This window comes from Echiichthys vipera, assembly GCF_963691815.1.
Source record: "Echiichthys vipera genome assembly, chromosome: 1".
Lineage (NCBI taxonomy): Eukaryota > Metazoa > Chordata > Actinopteri > Perciformes > Trachinidae > Echiichthys > Echiichthys vipera.
In genome coordinates, this window is record NC_139826.1 from 26491722 (window position 1) to 26509961 (window position 18240).

Genomic DNA, 18240 nt, shown 5'->3' on the forward strand with positions numbered 1-18240 from the left:
GGTGGCAGAATTATGTTGTGGGCTTGTTTCTCTTCAGCAGGGACTGGGCAATTGATCAGGATTGAAGGGAAAATGAATTCTGCCAAGAACACCGGCATTCTTGAAAAAAACCTGCAGCCCTCTGTTAGACACTTGAAAATGTGCAGGTGGTTCACCTTCCAGCATGACAACAACCCAAAACACACCTCCATAAAAACAACACAGTGGCTAAAGGACAGGAAGGTGAATGTCCTAGAGTGGCCCAGTCAGAGCCCTGACCTGAATCCTACAGAACATCTGTGGATGGACTTGAAGAGTGCGTTCCATCGCCGTTCACCACAGAATTTGACTGAACTTGAACAGTTCTGCAAGGAAAGACGGGGAAATGTTCCCCAATCTAGGTGCACAAAGCTGGTAGAGACAAATCCAAACAGACTGATGCCTGTAAATAAAGCAAAAGGTGCCTCCACAAAGTATTAAATCTGGGGACTCATCACTTTTCCAACCATGCTATACTAGTTTTTCATTTTTTATTAATTTTCAGAAATTTAGAAAAAAATTCACTTGAATGTTGTAAGGCAAAATGTGTAAATCACGCTGGAAAAATATTTATCTTTTCTGTATTCTCATTTCAGGTTGTAAAACAAAAAAAGTGACTATTTCAAACGGGTATCGTGACTTTCTACAGGCACTGTAAGTATTGTTCAAAGTTTAAAATGTATTTCCATCTGCGCTGTTAAGTCTATTCCTGGTATTTTCCAAACCACACTTGTGTTGCATACTGGATCACCACTTATTGTGACATCACAAAATGATCCTCTACTTAAACTTACTATTTTTACAGGTGTTGAACAAAGATTAAAGCTGAGCACACAGAAACTACAGCAGGACACTTTGCACACACGTCACTCTGCAGTGAAGCTCAAACACCCAAGAGAAGAAACAAGAAGCAAAACTAAAGTTTGTGTCGAGGTTGACTTAAAAGAAAAACTTATATAGCAATAAAAAAAAAAGATTGAGAGAAATATACATGCACATACAAGAATAAGAGAGCAAGATGCTGTGTCATGTGTGACCACCAGATGGTGCCCAATACCAACAAATGACAAGAAAGACACTGATCACTTTTTTCTTTTCTCTTCTAATTGCAAATCTAAAAATATATATATATTAAAATATATGACTACGATTATTATTATTAGCCTGTTTCTGTTGTTGATGGTATTATTATTATTACTATTATTAGCCTATTATTATGTCTTATTGTATTAAACCATATGCATTTTGTAGCCTTTTATACTTTGACTAAATTTGGTCTGCAGAAGGATAGTTGACATATCCTTGCAACCTCATGAAATATTAAAAACAAAAATACTTCCATAATGTTGTGCATGCTTCTGTGGAAAGACGTGGTTGTCGATGGGGGAGAAAATGGGCTTAAATTATTGATGGATTCCTACGTTGAGCAGAGGAGCTTGTTGGAGGGGGGAATCCACTCCTACTCTTTTGGTTTCCATAGCACCGCCCTCAGGAGAGCTGCAGCTTTCACATATGGGGTTGAATGTCATTGTTTTGTTTAAAATACTTTTTAAGCCTGAAATATCACATAAAATATGTAATCGACATATGTAGAGTTGGGTTTTATCTCGCATTTATGCTGCGACATAAAGCGACAGGTTGAACTAAGAACACATTCCCTCCTCTCCCCCACCCCAATGTTTTATGAAACGACTCATTACACAGAGTCGTATATATATTTATGCATTGGCATGTTATACTTTGGCTCAGGCTTGCATGTGTGCTGTGCAGCTGGCCAGATGTTGGACGCGGAGCTGCTGTCGCTGACCTCGGTGCTGAACACGACGTCAGATGAACCTGCGCGCACCACAGGAGACACGAAACAGCCTCACGCCCTCTTTGATTTATTGAAGCTTCTCCAAAACACCCACTTCTGCTTTCTCAACTTTGAGTTTTTTTGTAATTTTTCCATTCATTCTCTCTCTCCTCTTGTTTTTTTTTTTATTCCGGTCAGATCCATAACAGATCCACTACGCTGTCTAGCAATTTCACTCCTGTTTCGTTTGCCTTCGTGATGGCACTTGGCGCGGCTCTACTGTACGCCAGGCAGGAGATGAGCTGCTGGTGGATGGAGGCGCACTGATCGTTTGATTCCTCTTGTTTTTTTTTGTTTGTTTTGTTTTTTTGCGCTTCAGCTCTCTCATTGTGAAAATTAGACGCGTCTTTTGGATCGCAGCCTCTCTGGACTCGCATTTTATTACAACTTCGTTTCGTTTGTTTTCCTTGCAGCCGCTGCAGTCGGCCATCCTGCGCTGTAACATGACGATTAAGCAGTAATATAACAGTAAGAAATAGGCCTACACGTAGAAACTGGATATGGAGTCAATGAAGACGAGAGCTGCGGCGGGGATGAAGGAATTTGCGGGGAAGACCCTGGGTCATATGCACAGGTAAAAACAGGCATTTATGTATTTTTTCATCTTGAGGTGCGCGTGAGAATTCCCTCTCCTTTAAAGTGTGATTGTGTGCGTGCTTGAATTTAAGGAGTGGTGTGTAGGTGTGCAGGTCACCCACAACTGTTTTACTACAACTTACAGGGATCTCTAGTCACGCCTCTAGAAGTAAGAAGGAAATTATGCAATCAAGTGTGTGCGTGTGCGTGCGTGCGTGTATGTGCGTGTGTGCCTGTCTGTGTGTGTGTGTGTGTGTGTGTGTGTGTGTGTGTGTGTGTGTGTGTGTGTGTGTGTGTGTGTGTGTGTGTGTGTGTGTGTGTGTGTGTGTGTGTGTGTGTGTGTGCAGAGAGAGAGTTTGGAGTGTGGTGAACCTAGATGCCACTGGATGAAAAGCGTGCACACAGTCAGTTGATGTGTATCTCTTTCTTTTTTGGCAGATTCATTCATAATTTAATACAATGCATTTCATATATTTAAACAGTGAGGCACGCTTCATAATAAACCTGAAGCCTGTGTCCCATATTTATTTAAACATCCATTTTTGTCCATGTTTGAACCGACAGGATCGATATAGGCCTTCGTTTCTCTATATGTTTCTTAGCATCTCAAGCTTATTGCCTTGTGTTTTTCAAGCATCTTGGGGGGGGGGGGGGGGGTACTTTGAATTAATGAATGAATGATGACCTGCAGTAGTCTGGTTTTAATTGTGCTTCAGGGGGGCAAAAGCATTTCTGTATTTTTATGAGGCCTTTGATTTCACTGCAAGTCACAGCCTACATCAATTTTCGTTTTATTCGATTATTTTTTTCTGTCATCATTAATTTGCCCTATATTGCTTTTCATACGTTTGCAGGATTTAAATGTTTCGATTCGTATCATTTCTTAGCATCCTCAATTTTGGACAAACAACGTATGGCCAATAAATATGACTTTCCTAGAGATAAAAAAAAAAAAAAAAGGTAGGAGGGAGCTTTGAGGAATGCCCACTCAGACGTGTGTGTGTGTGTGTGTCGGTGTGTGTGTGTGTGTGTGTGTGTGTCTGGAGGCTGGAGCTGCTGCTCGGTCCCGTGAATGCTAATGAGTGTGAAAGTGAGCGGGCTGCTGCAATGCGGTACAGTCAGGGACATGTTCGCCTGCTTTCAGCTCCAGAGGCGAAGTTTGTTTTTGTTTGTTTTTTCATTTTTCTCTGTTCATGACTTCGCTCTTAAGCGCAAAATACAGGAGCATGCGTTTTGCTTTTATTTCAGTATGAGTCTTTAGATATGATGCCACTGTAAGAAAATACAACATGGAGGCCTCTCCAGCCGCACAACTGCTTTATCATGGTGCTTCTGGAAGAGCTGCATTTTCATGTCAGACACACAAAGCACCCAATCCATAAATAGATATTATTCTAATGGAAATAAAAATTGTGCCTCCTTAGAAATAGAGTCCATTATAGGAGAGATAGGGTGCATCGTCTCATGTGATGACATTTTATCAGGGGACACTTGCCAGACACTGTCCTCACCTGGCTGTTGCAGGGTGATAGAGAGGAAACAGAAAACCGGGGAGGTGATCGAGCTGACGGAGGACGGGAGGCCCCGGGAGGCCAAGGAGAAGAAACCCCCGCTGTGCGACTGCAACTGTTTCGGTCTGCCCCGCCGCTACATCATCGCCATCATGAGCGGCCTGGGCTTCTGCATCTCCTTCGGTATCCGGTGTAACCTGGGCGTGGCCATAGTGGGCATGGTCAACAACAGCACCATCCACCAGAACGGCAAGATCATCATCAAAGAGGTGTGGCGAGCGAGACACCAGACACCTGACTCAATGGTTTTATACATAAAAAAAAGGAATGAAGGGGAAATGAATTACTACACACGTGAGATACGGATATGTAAGGCCTACTGTCATAATTAGCCATTCAGTCACTTAAGTGGTCCCAATAATCATGACTGATGAGCTTTTTTAAAAATGAAATTGGATATTTGTGCGTAAGAAAACATTTAATAGGCCTATATGATATTTTAAACATGCAGAAATCATAAATGCGTAACAGAGATGGTCCTGCTTCGTAATGTTCTTATAGCATACTCTTAAGGTAGGCCTACCTAATATATGATGCGATGTCAAAAGGATCAAATGCATATCTTATGTGTGAAAACCCCAAATCATGTACATGACAGTTGACTGTATAGTTCAGAATGTAAAGCTACACGTTTCCTCGACAGCGTCTATTTGCATGAAAGGCAAATAAGAGACACATACACATATGTCTCGATAAGTGCATTCATAACAGCCTATTTTATATATGTAGGTAAAATGCATGCGTATAGAATATTTGTGTTTTTGCATTTAGGCCATGTTAACCAAATAATCGTGCACGCATCCAACACAAAGCCATTTACTTCCACGCAGCTTCTCGGTGGTTTTGCTTTGCCAGTGCAGGACACATGACTCATGTTGGTGCACGGATCAATGTCATCTGATCGAAATAAACCGATGCTGGCCTTTAATAAACAGGCCCAACATTAGACCAATCCATTCAGAGAAAATCTGTTTTTCGTTTCGATTGATTTCTCTAAAAACTGTTCAACAGGGGTCTTGTGACGAACAATAGCCCACGTTACTGTTGCTTTTTACATTTTCCTTTTATTCATTTTATTTACTGGTTTTATTTTCCACCATGTTATCTCCCAGAAAGCCAAGTTCAACTGGGATCCAGAGACGGTGGGGCTGATTCACGGATCTTTTTTCTGGGGCTACATCGTCACACAAATCCCAGGAGGATACATATCCTCCAGACTGGCAGCGAACAGGTAGGCAGCACCTCCGGTGGATTACCATTAATACAGTGACATCCAATTGGCAGATTTATATGGATATTTCAATATTTATTTATTTTTTACATGGGATCAATTAAACAAAACGACTGTCGGCGTTACCGTCGCTTCTTCTCACTCTCATTCTTTAATGTTTATTTTTTTAGGAAACGAAAAATGAACACATGGGGAATATATTCAGACAATAAAAAAAACGCAGCCAAGGCCAGACATTAAAAATGGCGTCATTCTTGCCTGAGTAATGAATCGGATGAAGAATTCACAGTTACAGGCTGAGTTTCACAGACAGTCAGCTGCTCTGTAGTGACGCAGAGCTGCAGGGAGGGCACCGGGCTGGCAGGCCCGCAGTCCCCGGTGTCAGGGCTTTGTGCCACCTGTTAATGAGCTCCCTGGGGGGGCCGGGTCTAATCTGTAGCTCTCTCAGGGCGTGGAGACCAGACTCTGCTGTCGTGTCGCCAAAGGCATTAATTCACACGAACACAGCCAACGCGGCATTATTACAAACACTATATACTGTAGGCTATAATATCCAGACAAAGGTGCACGTTTTTAGGAATTGAATGCTGATATATACCATGCCGATTGGTAACACCTGTATAAAGGCAAAATTCGCTGATCTCGACGGATTGCTGGATAAATACTCTAGTCTATCATTATTATTAGGCCCATCATAGGTATTGTGATTTTCTGCTGCTCATGGAGGAATTGTTGGGTCTCTGTAAATCATAAACGTCTAGACCTACTCTAGTCTTTATGTAAAGGCTCTCGGGTTAACTTTTGTTATGATTTGGCATTATAAATAAAATTGAATTGCACTGAATTGTGTTGAGGCCTAAATCCCGATCACGCTGTAATGAACGTTTATAAATCAAGAGGCAAACAAAAGTTCAGTGTTGGCTATAAATAATGTCCCTATGAAAAATTGCAGTCAGAATACCCTCTAACAAATCTACCTGCTGTAGACTGATTTCATCTCTTTCTTCACATGTTAATTCCCTGTCCCCTGCTCTTCTGTTCCTCGCCCTGTTGATTGACACGAGGATGTAATCAAATCAATTGGTCTCGTGCCAAACAGTAGTCTCAACCGGATTAGGGTTTGCCCCCCCGCGTGCAGATGAGAGGGGCGGGGAAAACGTGACATAAATGAGAAATAGGTTGGGGTTTATTGATGCTCTGGCCCTCCCTGCGCGTCATCTAACGTGCTCAGCTGCGCCTTCGCGGTATAAAAAAAAAAGAGAAAGTCATAGGCTTATTGAATGTGGTAAAAATTAGTTTGCTTTTATATAAACGTCAAATTAAAATTAAATATTATTATTCATGAAAAAACAAGAACATAGGCCCCGCCCCTGAAAGACACTTCCGGTAGACCACATGGGACCTCAGCTCCCCCCAAAATGAGATTTTTGAGTGTTACAATGGAACAATTATTTTCTGGTCCCAGTCATTATCTGTCCCGGATTACACACATGATGTTTGCGGAATTCAATGATAATTTTCATGTAAAGAGATGCCACGCCATCACGCTTTGAGCATTTATCTGACATCTTGATCTCAATCTTGGCAGAAGACTTTTTCTTTTTTCTATGTCCATGAGACGCAGCACCAGCACTCAGTATTATAACCATGATTATAACCCTAAGCCTTTTTTTTCACAGTATGAGCTTTGCCCAATCAGTTTTATGCAGCGGTTCCTGGTGTTACAGTCTCTCTTCAGAGTTGAGAAGTGGAGGGTAAGCGTGATGACTTGACGTCACATAGGCAACACAAAAACAAGTCAGCCGCGTTAGGCTTTCTCCAGAGCCTTTCACTGAACAATCTGACAATAAACTGTCAAACTCTTAACTTGAAAATTATAATTTTATTCCACAAACATCATATGTGCAATCCGGGGCAGATAATGACTGGGACCAGTAAATAATTGTTCCATTTCATTAGACATCAATGTAAATGTTTTGGGTGCTGTTCATAGACTGTATAAAAAATGGACATGGCCTCTACGTCGAGGTCTGTTCTCTCAACTTGAATCAATTGTACTGTCCTATAGGAGTCGCCATCTTGTCAGACTTTGACGCCGCCTCATTTCCTCTTACCAAAAAAGGGCATTGATCTGACATTGGGGGGAGGGAGATGCGTACATCTGGCTGACGTATACCTCTGAGGATGGATACCTCTGAGGCAAAGTGAGGGCCAGCGGCTAGCTGTCACTCAAGAGGCCTCCCCTCTTATTATTTATAAACTTTAACCTCCCATAAAATAAAAACTAGCCTGGTACAAACTAATTCACCCCCTTAGTGTTGTCATGGAAATAAGACCTAAACATACAGACTAGAATGTCTTTTTTTTTGTACCAGGCCTTAAATAGGTTTAATTATGCTGTGATAAACGGACTGTATAACATGGGGGCCAATGAGAAACTGCTCTAGTGTGCAAACTGCCTTAGTGCAGTTTTTGGTACTTCTGTATTGGATCAACCAGGAAGTGGCCGTAGTAGGGCTTGGTGCTGAGATGCCTGTGGTCTACTGGAAGCCGCATTACAGGGGCGGGACTTACCAGCCCATGTAATAATTTTCATTAGTAAAAATGGTTGCCAGGCGACATATCCTGGTGTGACTGGTAGGAGGGTGTTCTTTTTTCTATGTCCATGGCTGCTGCTAAAATATATATTTCTACGACGTCCTATTAGCACCTGCCAATCAGAACCGAGGACACAACACATAGACCTTTTAAAAGATGTAAACAAAAATTCTGAATGTGTCCTTGTTTATTTCCTGTTGCATTGAATGTGAATGACATCAGCTGGCAGGAAGTTAACAAGGACCAAGGCTGTTGCCTAGCAATGGAATTCCATTGAAAAGGCCTTTAGGTTTTTTAAATGTGAAAGATTTCTTCATTTCTTTCCAAAGGGAGATAAAGAAAAAGAGAGGTTTAATGGCCTTTATAAAGCAAATAACATGTAAGTTTTTTTTTAATTATTTTTTTTTTAAAGCATCCTCAAGGCCATTCATATTTCCCTTAAAATAATACAGGTTTATTAAATCTTTGGGAATTAATTAAACATGTCAATAACAAAATCAGATCAGTTCATGAGGGGAGTTTTTCTCTTTATAGGATGCTTAAATTCATCTGTTCATTTGCAGGGTGTTTGGTGCAGCCATTGTGCTAACATCGATTCTCAACATGTTCATTCCCTCGGCTGCCCGAGTCCACTATGGGTGTGTCATCTTTGTCAGGATATTGCAGGGGCTGGTGGAGGTGAGATGATGCACTATATAAAGGTGTATTATACATAATTTCTAAAACTTTATTCCCTTTGACAAAAATGCTGGATGGATTCAATGTATTCACAAATAGAAAGCAGCACTATACTCAATATTTATATAACATAACGGTTACACATGTCTGATGTGAGTTTATATTATTGTGGCTATCAATAGCTGAGGATTTGCAATGGCACACCACAGAGAGGGGCTTCCTGCTACGAGAAAGCAAAGGAAAGACGGTAACGTTCAACCAGAGGAAATGTGAGACGAGCTGTATCGATCCAGCCCACTACGCCTGAGTGTTTGTGGGATAGTCCAGCTTTCTATTATTTGCTTTTACACTCCATGAAACACAACAGCAAAGTGCTGGTTTGCAGATAGAATAGAATAGAAAAGCCTTTATTATCATTGTCATTGCAATACAACAAAATATGGAGTGCAACTAAAATTGGTACATTAAAAACAGTTACAGAACGATTAAAAAACAGTTAAAAGGGGGTACAAAATACTAGAATACAACAATAAATAGCTATATACATGGGGGAATAGGGGAATGGCAGGAAGCTATACACATGGAAAGGAGGAGAATGAGAAGTGGATGTAATTGATATGTGTATTCAATAGTTATAATAAATATAATGCACTTGGAACAAAAAATTGCACTTAATGGGCATGATATTGCACATTGTAAACAGACAGATAGAGATTAAACAACAATGGTATGAGTGGCAGATTTTAGGATAGATGCAAAAAACAATGCTGAAAAAAGGCAAAAAGGTGAAAGTACATCAATCCTCTGACTTTGTTGTTAAACATGACACCCAGATATCTGATGTTGATGAAATGCGTTAATAGTATGATATGAAGAAAGCTGAAAATATAGCTCTTATATACGCAAGTATGAAAGACACAATGAAATGTAAAGATGAAGCTGGTGGTGGGTGTCATTTGTATAAAAAAGGGGGATGTCTGGCTGAGGGTTTTCCATTTCATTTAAGTGTTATTAGACAAATTATGGCATCACATGCTTAGTCATAATTCACCAGTAGCCTACATGTTGCAGCACATCCTTACCAAAGGCTTAATGGTAAATTTGATCAATTTTGTGGAGAATAAATAAAAAACAATCTATCACACCACACTGCTCTATGAAGAAAGTCTGCACAGATTGTATTTTATGTCAGCATGATTGGTTCAGATTAGTGGCTGATGAACATTTAATAGCTGCAGGGCCGCTCTGCTCCATGAACAGCTCATCAGGTCCTCTTTGCTCATGGCACCGTAGCAGTTTGTTCATATTAATTACAAGGGTGAAAATGTTAATTATTTTAAGTTATTTTATCAGAAATCTGTTGGTTTATGTTCATAACTAAAAGGTTATTCTTTCATATATCGTTATCTTAAATAATCCAGAAATACAACTAAAATTGGTTTGTGGCTATTTACTGGAACAATTCTGTGTTGGATCCATCAAAAATGGGTGCAGTCAGACTAATACCTATGATGCGTTCATTGTACAAACCTATATATTTAATGCGAAAATACCAAAAATGTGTTACACGGAACATTGACCACGCTCATTAAATACATACGTTTTCAAAAATAAACTGTTTGCATCAGGAGTGCTCAAATCAATAAGCTAAAGAACATGGTGTTCCAGTCTGCTGCTAAATGTTTTCTTCATGTTTTTTCACCAAGAATTAACGCAGAGTGTTGCTGTGTGGTGTGTTTAGGGAGTGACCTACCCGGCCTGTCATGGCATCTGGAGTAAGTGGGCTCCTCCGCTGGAAAGGAGTCGTCTGGCCACTCTCTCATTCTGTGGTAAATACTCTACTTCTCAGTTCCTCCTGTTGGTGTTTATAAATTGGGTTCAGAAATCATGTGTTGCATATTACTGTATACCAGAAACTTCCCAGCTTTGACTCCTTTGTCTCGCTGCCTCTCAGGCTCTTATGCTGGTGCTGTGGTAGCGATGCCTCTGGCTGGGATCCTGGTGCAGTACTCAGGCTGGTCCTCTGTGTTCTATGTCTATGGTAAGATTGACTGAGGATGCATGGGATTGTGATGATGTGAATATGAGATGAGGGCAAAAAAAATCTGCTGTAAAATAATTACCAAAAAGTATAAATATGTGGGGAAATGTGTGGTGGGAAAAAGTGTTTATAAGCTTGGTAGAAACTTAAGAGTGTGACACTCAGAGAGTCCAGTGAAAGTCAAATGGATTTATCCAGACAGACTGTGTATTGATTTCCTCCCCCTGCTGTTTTGGTGTGTCAATAAATCCCCCCCCCCTCCCTCCACATTTCTCTTTGGACTGGATACAGTTAGCTTTCCTGTCTGGGCTTTATTCTCTCAGGCATTTTGGAAAGATCAGACTGCCAAACACTCTGTGCACTTGAGGTCAAAATTAGCCGCTGCACTGCATCTGTAATTATCTAAAGTTCTGACATGAACTCTGTCTGTGATATGCAGGATGCTTCGGTATCATCTGGTATATGTTCTGGATCCTTGTGTCTTACGAAAGCCCTGCTGTACATCCTACCATCACGGATGAGGAACGCTGCTACATTGAGGAGAGCATTGGAGAGAGCGCTAGGTTAGCGGGTCCTTCTGAGGTAACTACTGAGACTTGAGAAAGATATTAAATACAATTCCTCCTCCCAGCAATCCTTGTGTTCAGCACTTTGTGTCGTAAAGGTTCTAGAAATACCAACAGGCTACAGTTGCATCGGCCATTTCCATTTCCATTACCTTTTGTCAGAGAGACACTATGAAACATTGATATTTATGTGTAAAATGTAATCCTTTGTGATAATCTTTTCCAGAAATTCAAGACCCCCTGGAAGAAGTTCTTCACCTCAATGCCTGTCTATGCAATCATCGTGGCCAACTTCTGCAGGAGCTGGACGTTTTACCTACTGCTGATCAGCCAGCCTGCTTACTTTGAGGAAGTCTTTGGCTTTGAGATAAGCAAGGTGAGCCTGCAATACAAGTCAATGGACGAGCGACAAACATGGAGTACAAATTGAGTGATCAATAAAGGAGAGATTCAAATGCCATGGGGGAAAAAACCCTCTAGTGCCAGATGTGTTATAGCAGCCAGTGTAACTGGGGGCCTGTGGGTCTCTCTCATGTACTGGTACATTACATAACAAGGCAGCACCACCAAGGATGCAAAAGATTGGATAAGTTACTGCTTTATCAAATTATTTGACTGTGATGGGTTTTTTTTTTTACAGGTAAAATGTAATAGAAAAAGAAAAGGAGAAGACATACAATAAGTTATAAATATGGAACGAGGAGGGAACCTATCTCACAATACTGTATTAAACATCAGATGTAAATTAACTTTATTAAAACTCGTGTATAGTACATGAAATGGCAACATTTCTGTTTAAAACTGTGAACAATCTCTTAAAGACTATAAAAACTTGATTTTATATCTTAAGTTCTAATAATATATGATGAATTAAGCAACAATTAAAGTTAAAGTTCAGTAGTTATTGGTAAATAAGTCATTAACACTCATCCTATTCACCATAGTGCACTGAATTTAGCCATTTTATTTTTGTCTCAGTTCTGAGTGTAAAATGTGACCACTTTTAGTGCCCTCAAAAATCCAGACAATAGAACAAGGAAAGTTGTGTCCATGGCAACAATCCCATAATGCAATTTCAACATATTTTATAGATGAAAAAGCAGCAGTCTGGAGACACTGTCCTTTTCAGGGATGATACTAAACGATTATGTATTTCCCCAAAAGGGCATTATACATTTATTGCACTGCAGCTGAGTTGGTTGATTTGCTGCGTGTGGTTGCAGGTCGGCATGCTGTCTGCCCTGCCACATTTGGTGATGACCATCATCGTGCCCATCGGTGGCCAGCTGGCTGACTACCTACGCAGCAAGAACATCCTGACGACTACCACTGTCAGGAAAATCATGAACTGTGGAGGTGAGAAGTCTGAACTGAGGATGAAATATCATTTTCCACACCTCACTCTGCACAGCTACAGGGTGTTACCTTCACGGTGTTAGATCCATACGACTCTTTTTTCTTTGGTTGCTCTTCTCCGCCAAAGAGATGTTTGTGTTTATATATTTTTTTTAAATCTATGTGCTCAATACTTTATTGTCCCGCTGATTGTGACTGTGCATTGATTTCATATTTGTCACTTGCACAATTGAGTGCACGCCATGTATCATGCCTAATTCAATTGGCACGGCGATGACCAACAGCCCGTGGGCTTTGTGTGGTTCTGCGTGTGTGTGTTTGTGTGTGTGTGACCTGCTGTCTGTCTCTGTTAGGATTTGGCATGGAGGCCACATTGCTGCTGGTGGTAGGATATTCCCACAGCAAAGGGGTGGCCATCTCCTTCCTGGTGTTGGCAGTGGGCTTCAGTGGATTTGCTATATCAGGTTAGTAAAACACACTTTCTGCTCAATCAGAATGTAATTCAGGATATGACATACGGTAGTTAAAATTATTAGTTATTACTGTTGAGGATATTTATCTCTGACAATAGAAGGGTCAATGTGGTTGGGGAATGTAAGAAAATAAGCCATTATTTTGTGAAGAAAGTGAACAATGAAATTCAAAAGTGCAGATAAAGGAGCAGTTATTACTCGTTTGTTTTCTTGCTGAGCATCAGATGAGAAGACTGAAACATCACAGTTTTTATACAAAGCTAAATTAAGCTTCTCCTGGCTATAGCTTCACTTCTACCACACATGTGAGAGTGGTCTAGACCTTCTCATCTAACTCTCCACAAGAAGAGAACAATGAAATTTCAGAAAAATTTAATCATTCCTTTAAATTTGTAGTTGGTAGCTTCTGTTACTTCCAGTCAAAACTTGCAGTAAATTTTGTGCCAGTTTACCTGACATTGGGAGATTTTCTCTTACAGCGTTAGGTAAGACTAAACTCAGACCATTATACCTAAACTACAGTAACTTTGATGATAAGACTGGATTTTTTTTAATTTTATTGTCCGACTCTTTCACATGCAGCTATGAGAGTAGGGATTATAAAATATTATAACAAACAGCTTTGGTATGTTTGCTGTTATTCTATAATATGATGTTGCAGATAAGCGGGGTAAGGCAGTTATGATCGACCCCCAGTGCACCCATGATTTACTAGTAAGGAAGCCCTTAACATTGTATTTTACAGTCAAATTAGTTACTTGGACTATTGTATTTGGAGAGTAGAGAGGCCAAAGAGAAAACTATCAGAACCATGGATAGCACTCTGACGTTTGAAATGCTGGAACCTGGAAACTACAACAACGAGGAGCTGTCTATTCCTTTTTATCAAGAGGCATCCACGAATGCACTCCTACTATTTTACAAAAAAAAAAAAACATGATGGAGATGGGTTGGCCTTTTTGAGGGCATGTATAGCGAAGGGCACTGTTTCAAATTTAACACTGTGTATTTTTGAGGTGACAGTCTGAATCACTCACAAGGGCCCCAGTGCACCTGCACTGCCTGCACTGTCTGTATGTACGCCCCTGTTGCAGATGCATGTAATACTAAGTGTCCTCTTTCAAATTTTACTTGGAACACCCAAATAACATCAGCACTGGCAAAATGAACCTTTTTTTATCTGTTCATTCAACAGATCTTTTTTTATGTTTATGCTCAGGTCTGTGTGCAAAATCAGTTTCTAGCCTGTTGTTCTTGAGCTTTCTCCTGGAGTGTTTAATAATTCAGTGCTAGCTGTCTCGGGGGGTTTGCCAGGAAGGCAGTTCGAGGCAAATCGCGAGGACACTTACTCATTCAGCCAGTCAGGTTGGGGGAGGAGGAGGATGTATGGCGAGTTGCTACCTATTTCTGCAACAATATGGTTCCCATTTGTGCTACTTTAATCTTTGACTGTATCCTGCTTCTGTTGCTTTTATTACTTGATGCATACTGTCACACTGTTTGCTTTAATTTGGCATTTAAATCTGGTTGTCCGGCCTTATCGGGATCTCAAGAGGTAAAATGTATCAACAATATTTTAATATTTTGTGCTTCTTTTCCCCTTTCTCCATAAGGCTTTAATGTCAATCACCTGGACATCGCTCCTCGTTATGCCAGTATCTTAATGGGCATCTCAAATGGTGTGGGTACCCTGTCTGGCATGGTGTGCCCAATAATTGTTGGTACAATGACAAAGAACAAGGTAAGAGCTTCTCCATTCAGGCACTAAACATGATCCTATCATTTCATGTGTGCAATAAGTATCCAAGGTCTGAAAAAACCCACATAAGTCTGCAACACTATTAATTATCAGTCATAAGCAGTATATACCGTAAACATTTAATAAATGGTTAATAACATGTTATAATGTAGCTGTAAGCGATATAAGTGTTTATTAATGTATTTGTTAGCAACTATAACTCTTATAGCCTTAGGTATAAACAGATAATGAGTGTAATCATTGTATAAGAAATGTTACAAATTCATACAATGCACAACATCACAAATACATATATAACCCCATGAACCAGGGGGTTGGTCGTGTCAATTTGGATGGATCCTGTCTCATAGGGATTTCTTTTAAAGGTCATTGTCCCTAGTGTTGGAAAATACAGCAAATGAGAGAATGAGAAGCAATGAGAGCTTTCTATGTGCTATCACTCCGCATCACCCTTTCATTGTTACAAGCCAGTATAAAAGAGAATAACCTACACAGAATAGTGATAGTAAGTAATATATTGTTGTAAAGTTTAGACTATAATCTGTGTAAAATAGGGAAGAAAACCGGAACATATTGTAGTGCTGGAGGGATGTAAAAGGAGTAATAGCAGAAAGCTTACATTGCTGCAAGGCTACCATGCATTTTCTAACGCTAGGGACAAAGACCTTTAACAAATCCTGACATGAGAGATAAGGCATGGTCTGGCTCATGGCTTATATTTATTTATTTATTTTAAAAGGCTAAATCATTTATTTTAACTGCTGGTTTCTCACTTGTTGGGGACTATTTTCAGCTGCAAATTAATTCACATTTGGGGAGCTTGTGAGAACTTGCACCGGCAGAATAGTATGTAGTGTGTTGGTGGTGATGTTGTTAGATCTGCTCATTATTGGTGTTAGTTATTCTATAGAGTTCTTGACTATAAGAAAAATATAAAAAATGTCCAAACTTTTTTTTTAAGGGGTAAAAAAAAAGATTTTTCATTTCCTCTTCAGACTCGAGAGGAGTGGCAGTATGTGTTCCTGATCGCCTCCATGGTGCATTATGGGGGAGTGATCTTCTATGGGATATTTGCATCGGGAGAAAAACAGCCCTGGGCTGACCCAGAACAGACCAGTGAGGAGAAGTGTGGCTTCATAGACGAGGACGAGCTTGCAGAAGAGACGGGCGACATCACTCAAAGTTACGGTGCCTTAGGAGGCCCGGCCAAGTCGTACGGTGCAACCACGCAGGTGAACGGAGGCTGGGCTACGGGCTGGGACAAGACGGAGGAGTACGTCCAGGAGGAAGCGCAGGCAGGAGGCTATGGATACAGGCAGGATGAGGGATACTCCTAGACCAAACATACATTCAATGACACATGAGTAGACTTATTTTCCTGAGTGTGCATCAGTTTAGTCAAAAAATATCAGTAAATGAGAAACATGAAAAACTACAATCCATCGTTGTGTTTTGCACAAATCCTAAAAAAAGAAATAATCTAAAAAAGTATCAACTTAATGTTAAAATTCAAAGATATTTGAGTAATAGAGGTGTAGCACATATCGAATTGGAAGTCTGTAAATGTCTTATTATGCATAATAGATATATTCATTTGGAGTGCAATTGTAAATGTGAACATTTTTATTGCATCAGTCGAGGCTTCCTGACCACACTGAAACCTGTAGGGTTACATAGAAGCTGCCCGTCAGAGCCCACCCCTTAGTTATCAAATCAACTACAGTACAGCGTCATACAAGCCAGCCATTACAGTGTATAGATATGTCACTGCACAGCATTGTAAACAGAAACTAGACACTCTGATATAGATTGTACTGTATCTCTCTTGAATGCACTCCGAGTAGTGTGTTTTAATGCACAATATGATGACTTTTGTTTTCTTATCACCGGCTTCTGTGTGTGTGTGTGTGTGTGTGTATGTGTGTGTGTGTGTGTGTGTGTGTGTGTGTGTGTGTGTGTGTGTGTGTAAAAGTCCTTAACATATGTAAGTGACCTGGTGTAGAGATTTGAGTGGCATATAATGACTTGTGATGAGCATTTGGTTACACTTGCATATAAGGTGTGTGTCTCATGTTTGCTACATGTTATCCATGTTGTACCTCTGCAGTTGAGCATTTGAGTTTAGCCTTTTTAACCCGTCGCAACTCAGCAGTGTAGTGCAGGAGTAAGCCATTCTCATTATTATACTCACCATTACTGTCATAAGTCGAGTCCTATCCCTGCATTGTTAAAAGTTTTATCTTACATAAAACATATATATCTCAGAGATAACTAGAGAGTAAAGATGTATAAGAGTTTATAGATTAAATTTAGAGCAAGAGATTCTTGGTCATATGATCTTATGAAGGGTTTGTGCAATGCAAAGACTTTGGGAAACTACAGATTCGCCTGTATAAGTATGACAGTCTTATATTAGAGCAGCAAACCTAATAATGTTTAATGAGAAGGCAGAGAGATAAATATTTAAAATATTGTAAAAGATGGATACATGATTAAATGGAACAGAGAGTAATTTAAAAGTTAAATCCCCTGGAAAACGCAGTATTTCTATGTAATATGAAATATTCATGACTTAAAAAAGAACCAATCAAAGTTTAAAGGAGACATATTATGCTCATTTTTGGGTTCATACTTACGCACGCATTTTAGGTTTCTACTAGAACAGGTTTACATGCTTTAACTTAAAAAAAACACGTGACTTTTCTCATACTGTCTGTCTGAATATACCTGTAGTCACCCTCTGTCTGAATCACTCTGATTTAGTGCCTGTCTCTTTAAGCCCCCCTCCTGAAAAAACCTCAGTCTGCTCTCATTGGGGACCATATATTCTAATGAGCCTGCATGTGAGTGCAGGAAGGGGAGCGAAATCTGATTGGCTTGCTGAATACCATGTTTTCTGATCTAGGAAGCCAACGAAAACAACCGACCGGGTTGTTATTTCACAGTTTGTAGGTCAGTAGTACTCCAGATAGCCTAATGTATGTGCACAATCAACGAAAACATGGGTTTATCATGATATGTCCCCTTTAAGGGTCGTTTTCAAAGCCTTTAAAACTACAGGGAGAAAAGTTTGAAATAACAAATTACTTTATAAAAGTTGAAGTGAACATTCCCAGACAAGTATTCGAATGTTTACATAAATGTATACCTTGATTAAAGTTCACCGAAACAGAAGATTTCTATTCACAGTTATAGAGGAGATGCAGCAGAAGGGGCAATCACAAATGAGTGCAATTTGGACAAACTTCTATTTGTCCATTTCCATTGGTTAATGGAAGTGAGATGAGACATTTTATGATTTATTCTAATGTATAATGTAACGACCTGTCCATGAAAAGTGTTTTAGGCTCCAGAAAGAACAAGAAAACACACCTCCACAATCTGTTTTGTCTTCACTCTGCACTAACACTGATACGGTCTGAAGGGGGGCAGTTTTGTTTAATTTGTCACTTGTCTGCAGCGACCTTAAATCAGCACTTCACAATATAGATGTGTGTGGATGTGTATTTATGCATGGA

General features: G+C 40.0%; 1 protein-coding gene across 1 annotated transcript; it reads left to right on the forward strand.

Moving 5' to 3' along the window:
• Positions 1–2373: 2373 nt before the first annotated feature.
• On the forward strand, positions 2374–16059 carry slc17a6b (solute carrier family 17 member 6b; the record flags this gene model as incomplete). The annotated part of the gene is made up of 12 exons (XM_083924485.1): positions 2374–2447; positions 3974–4229; positions 5133–5251; positions 8413–8527; positions 10269–10356; positions 10482–10568; positions 11008–11150; positions 11361–11510; positions 12358–12490; positions 12844–12954; positions 14577–14704; positions 15718–16059. The coding sequence occupies 12 exons, from the start codon at positions 2374–2376 to the stop codon at positions 16057–16059; spliced, it is 1746 nt and encodes a 581-aa protein (XP_083780611.1).
• Between the last annotated feature and the right edge of the window lie 2181 nt (positions 16060–18240).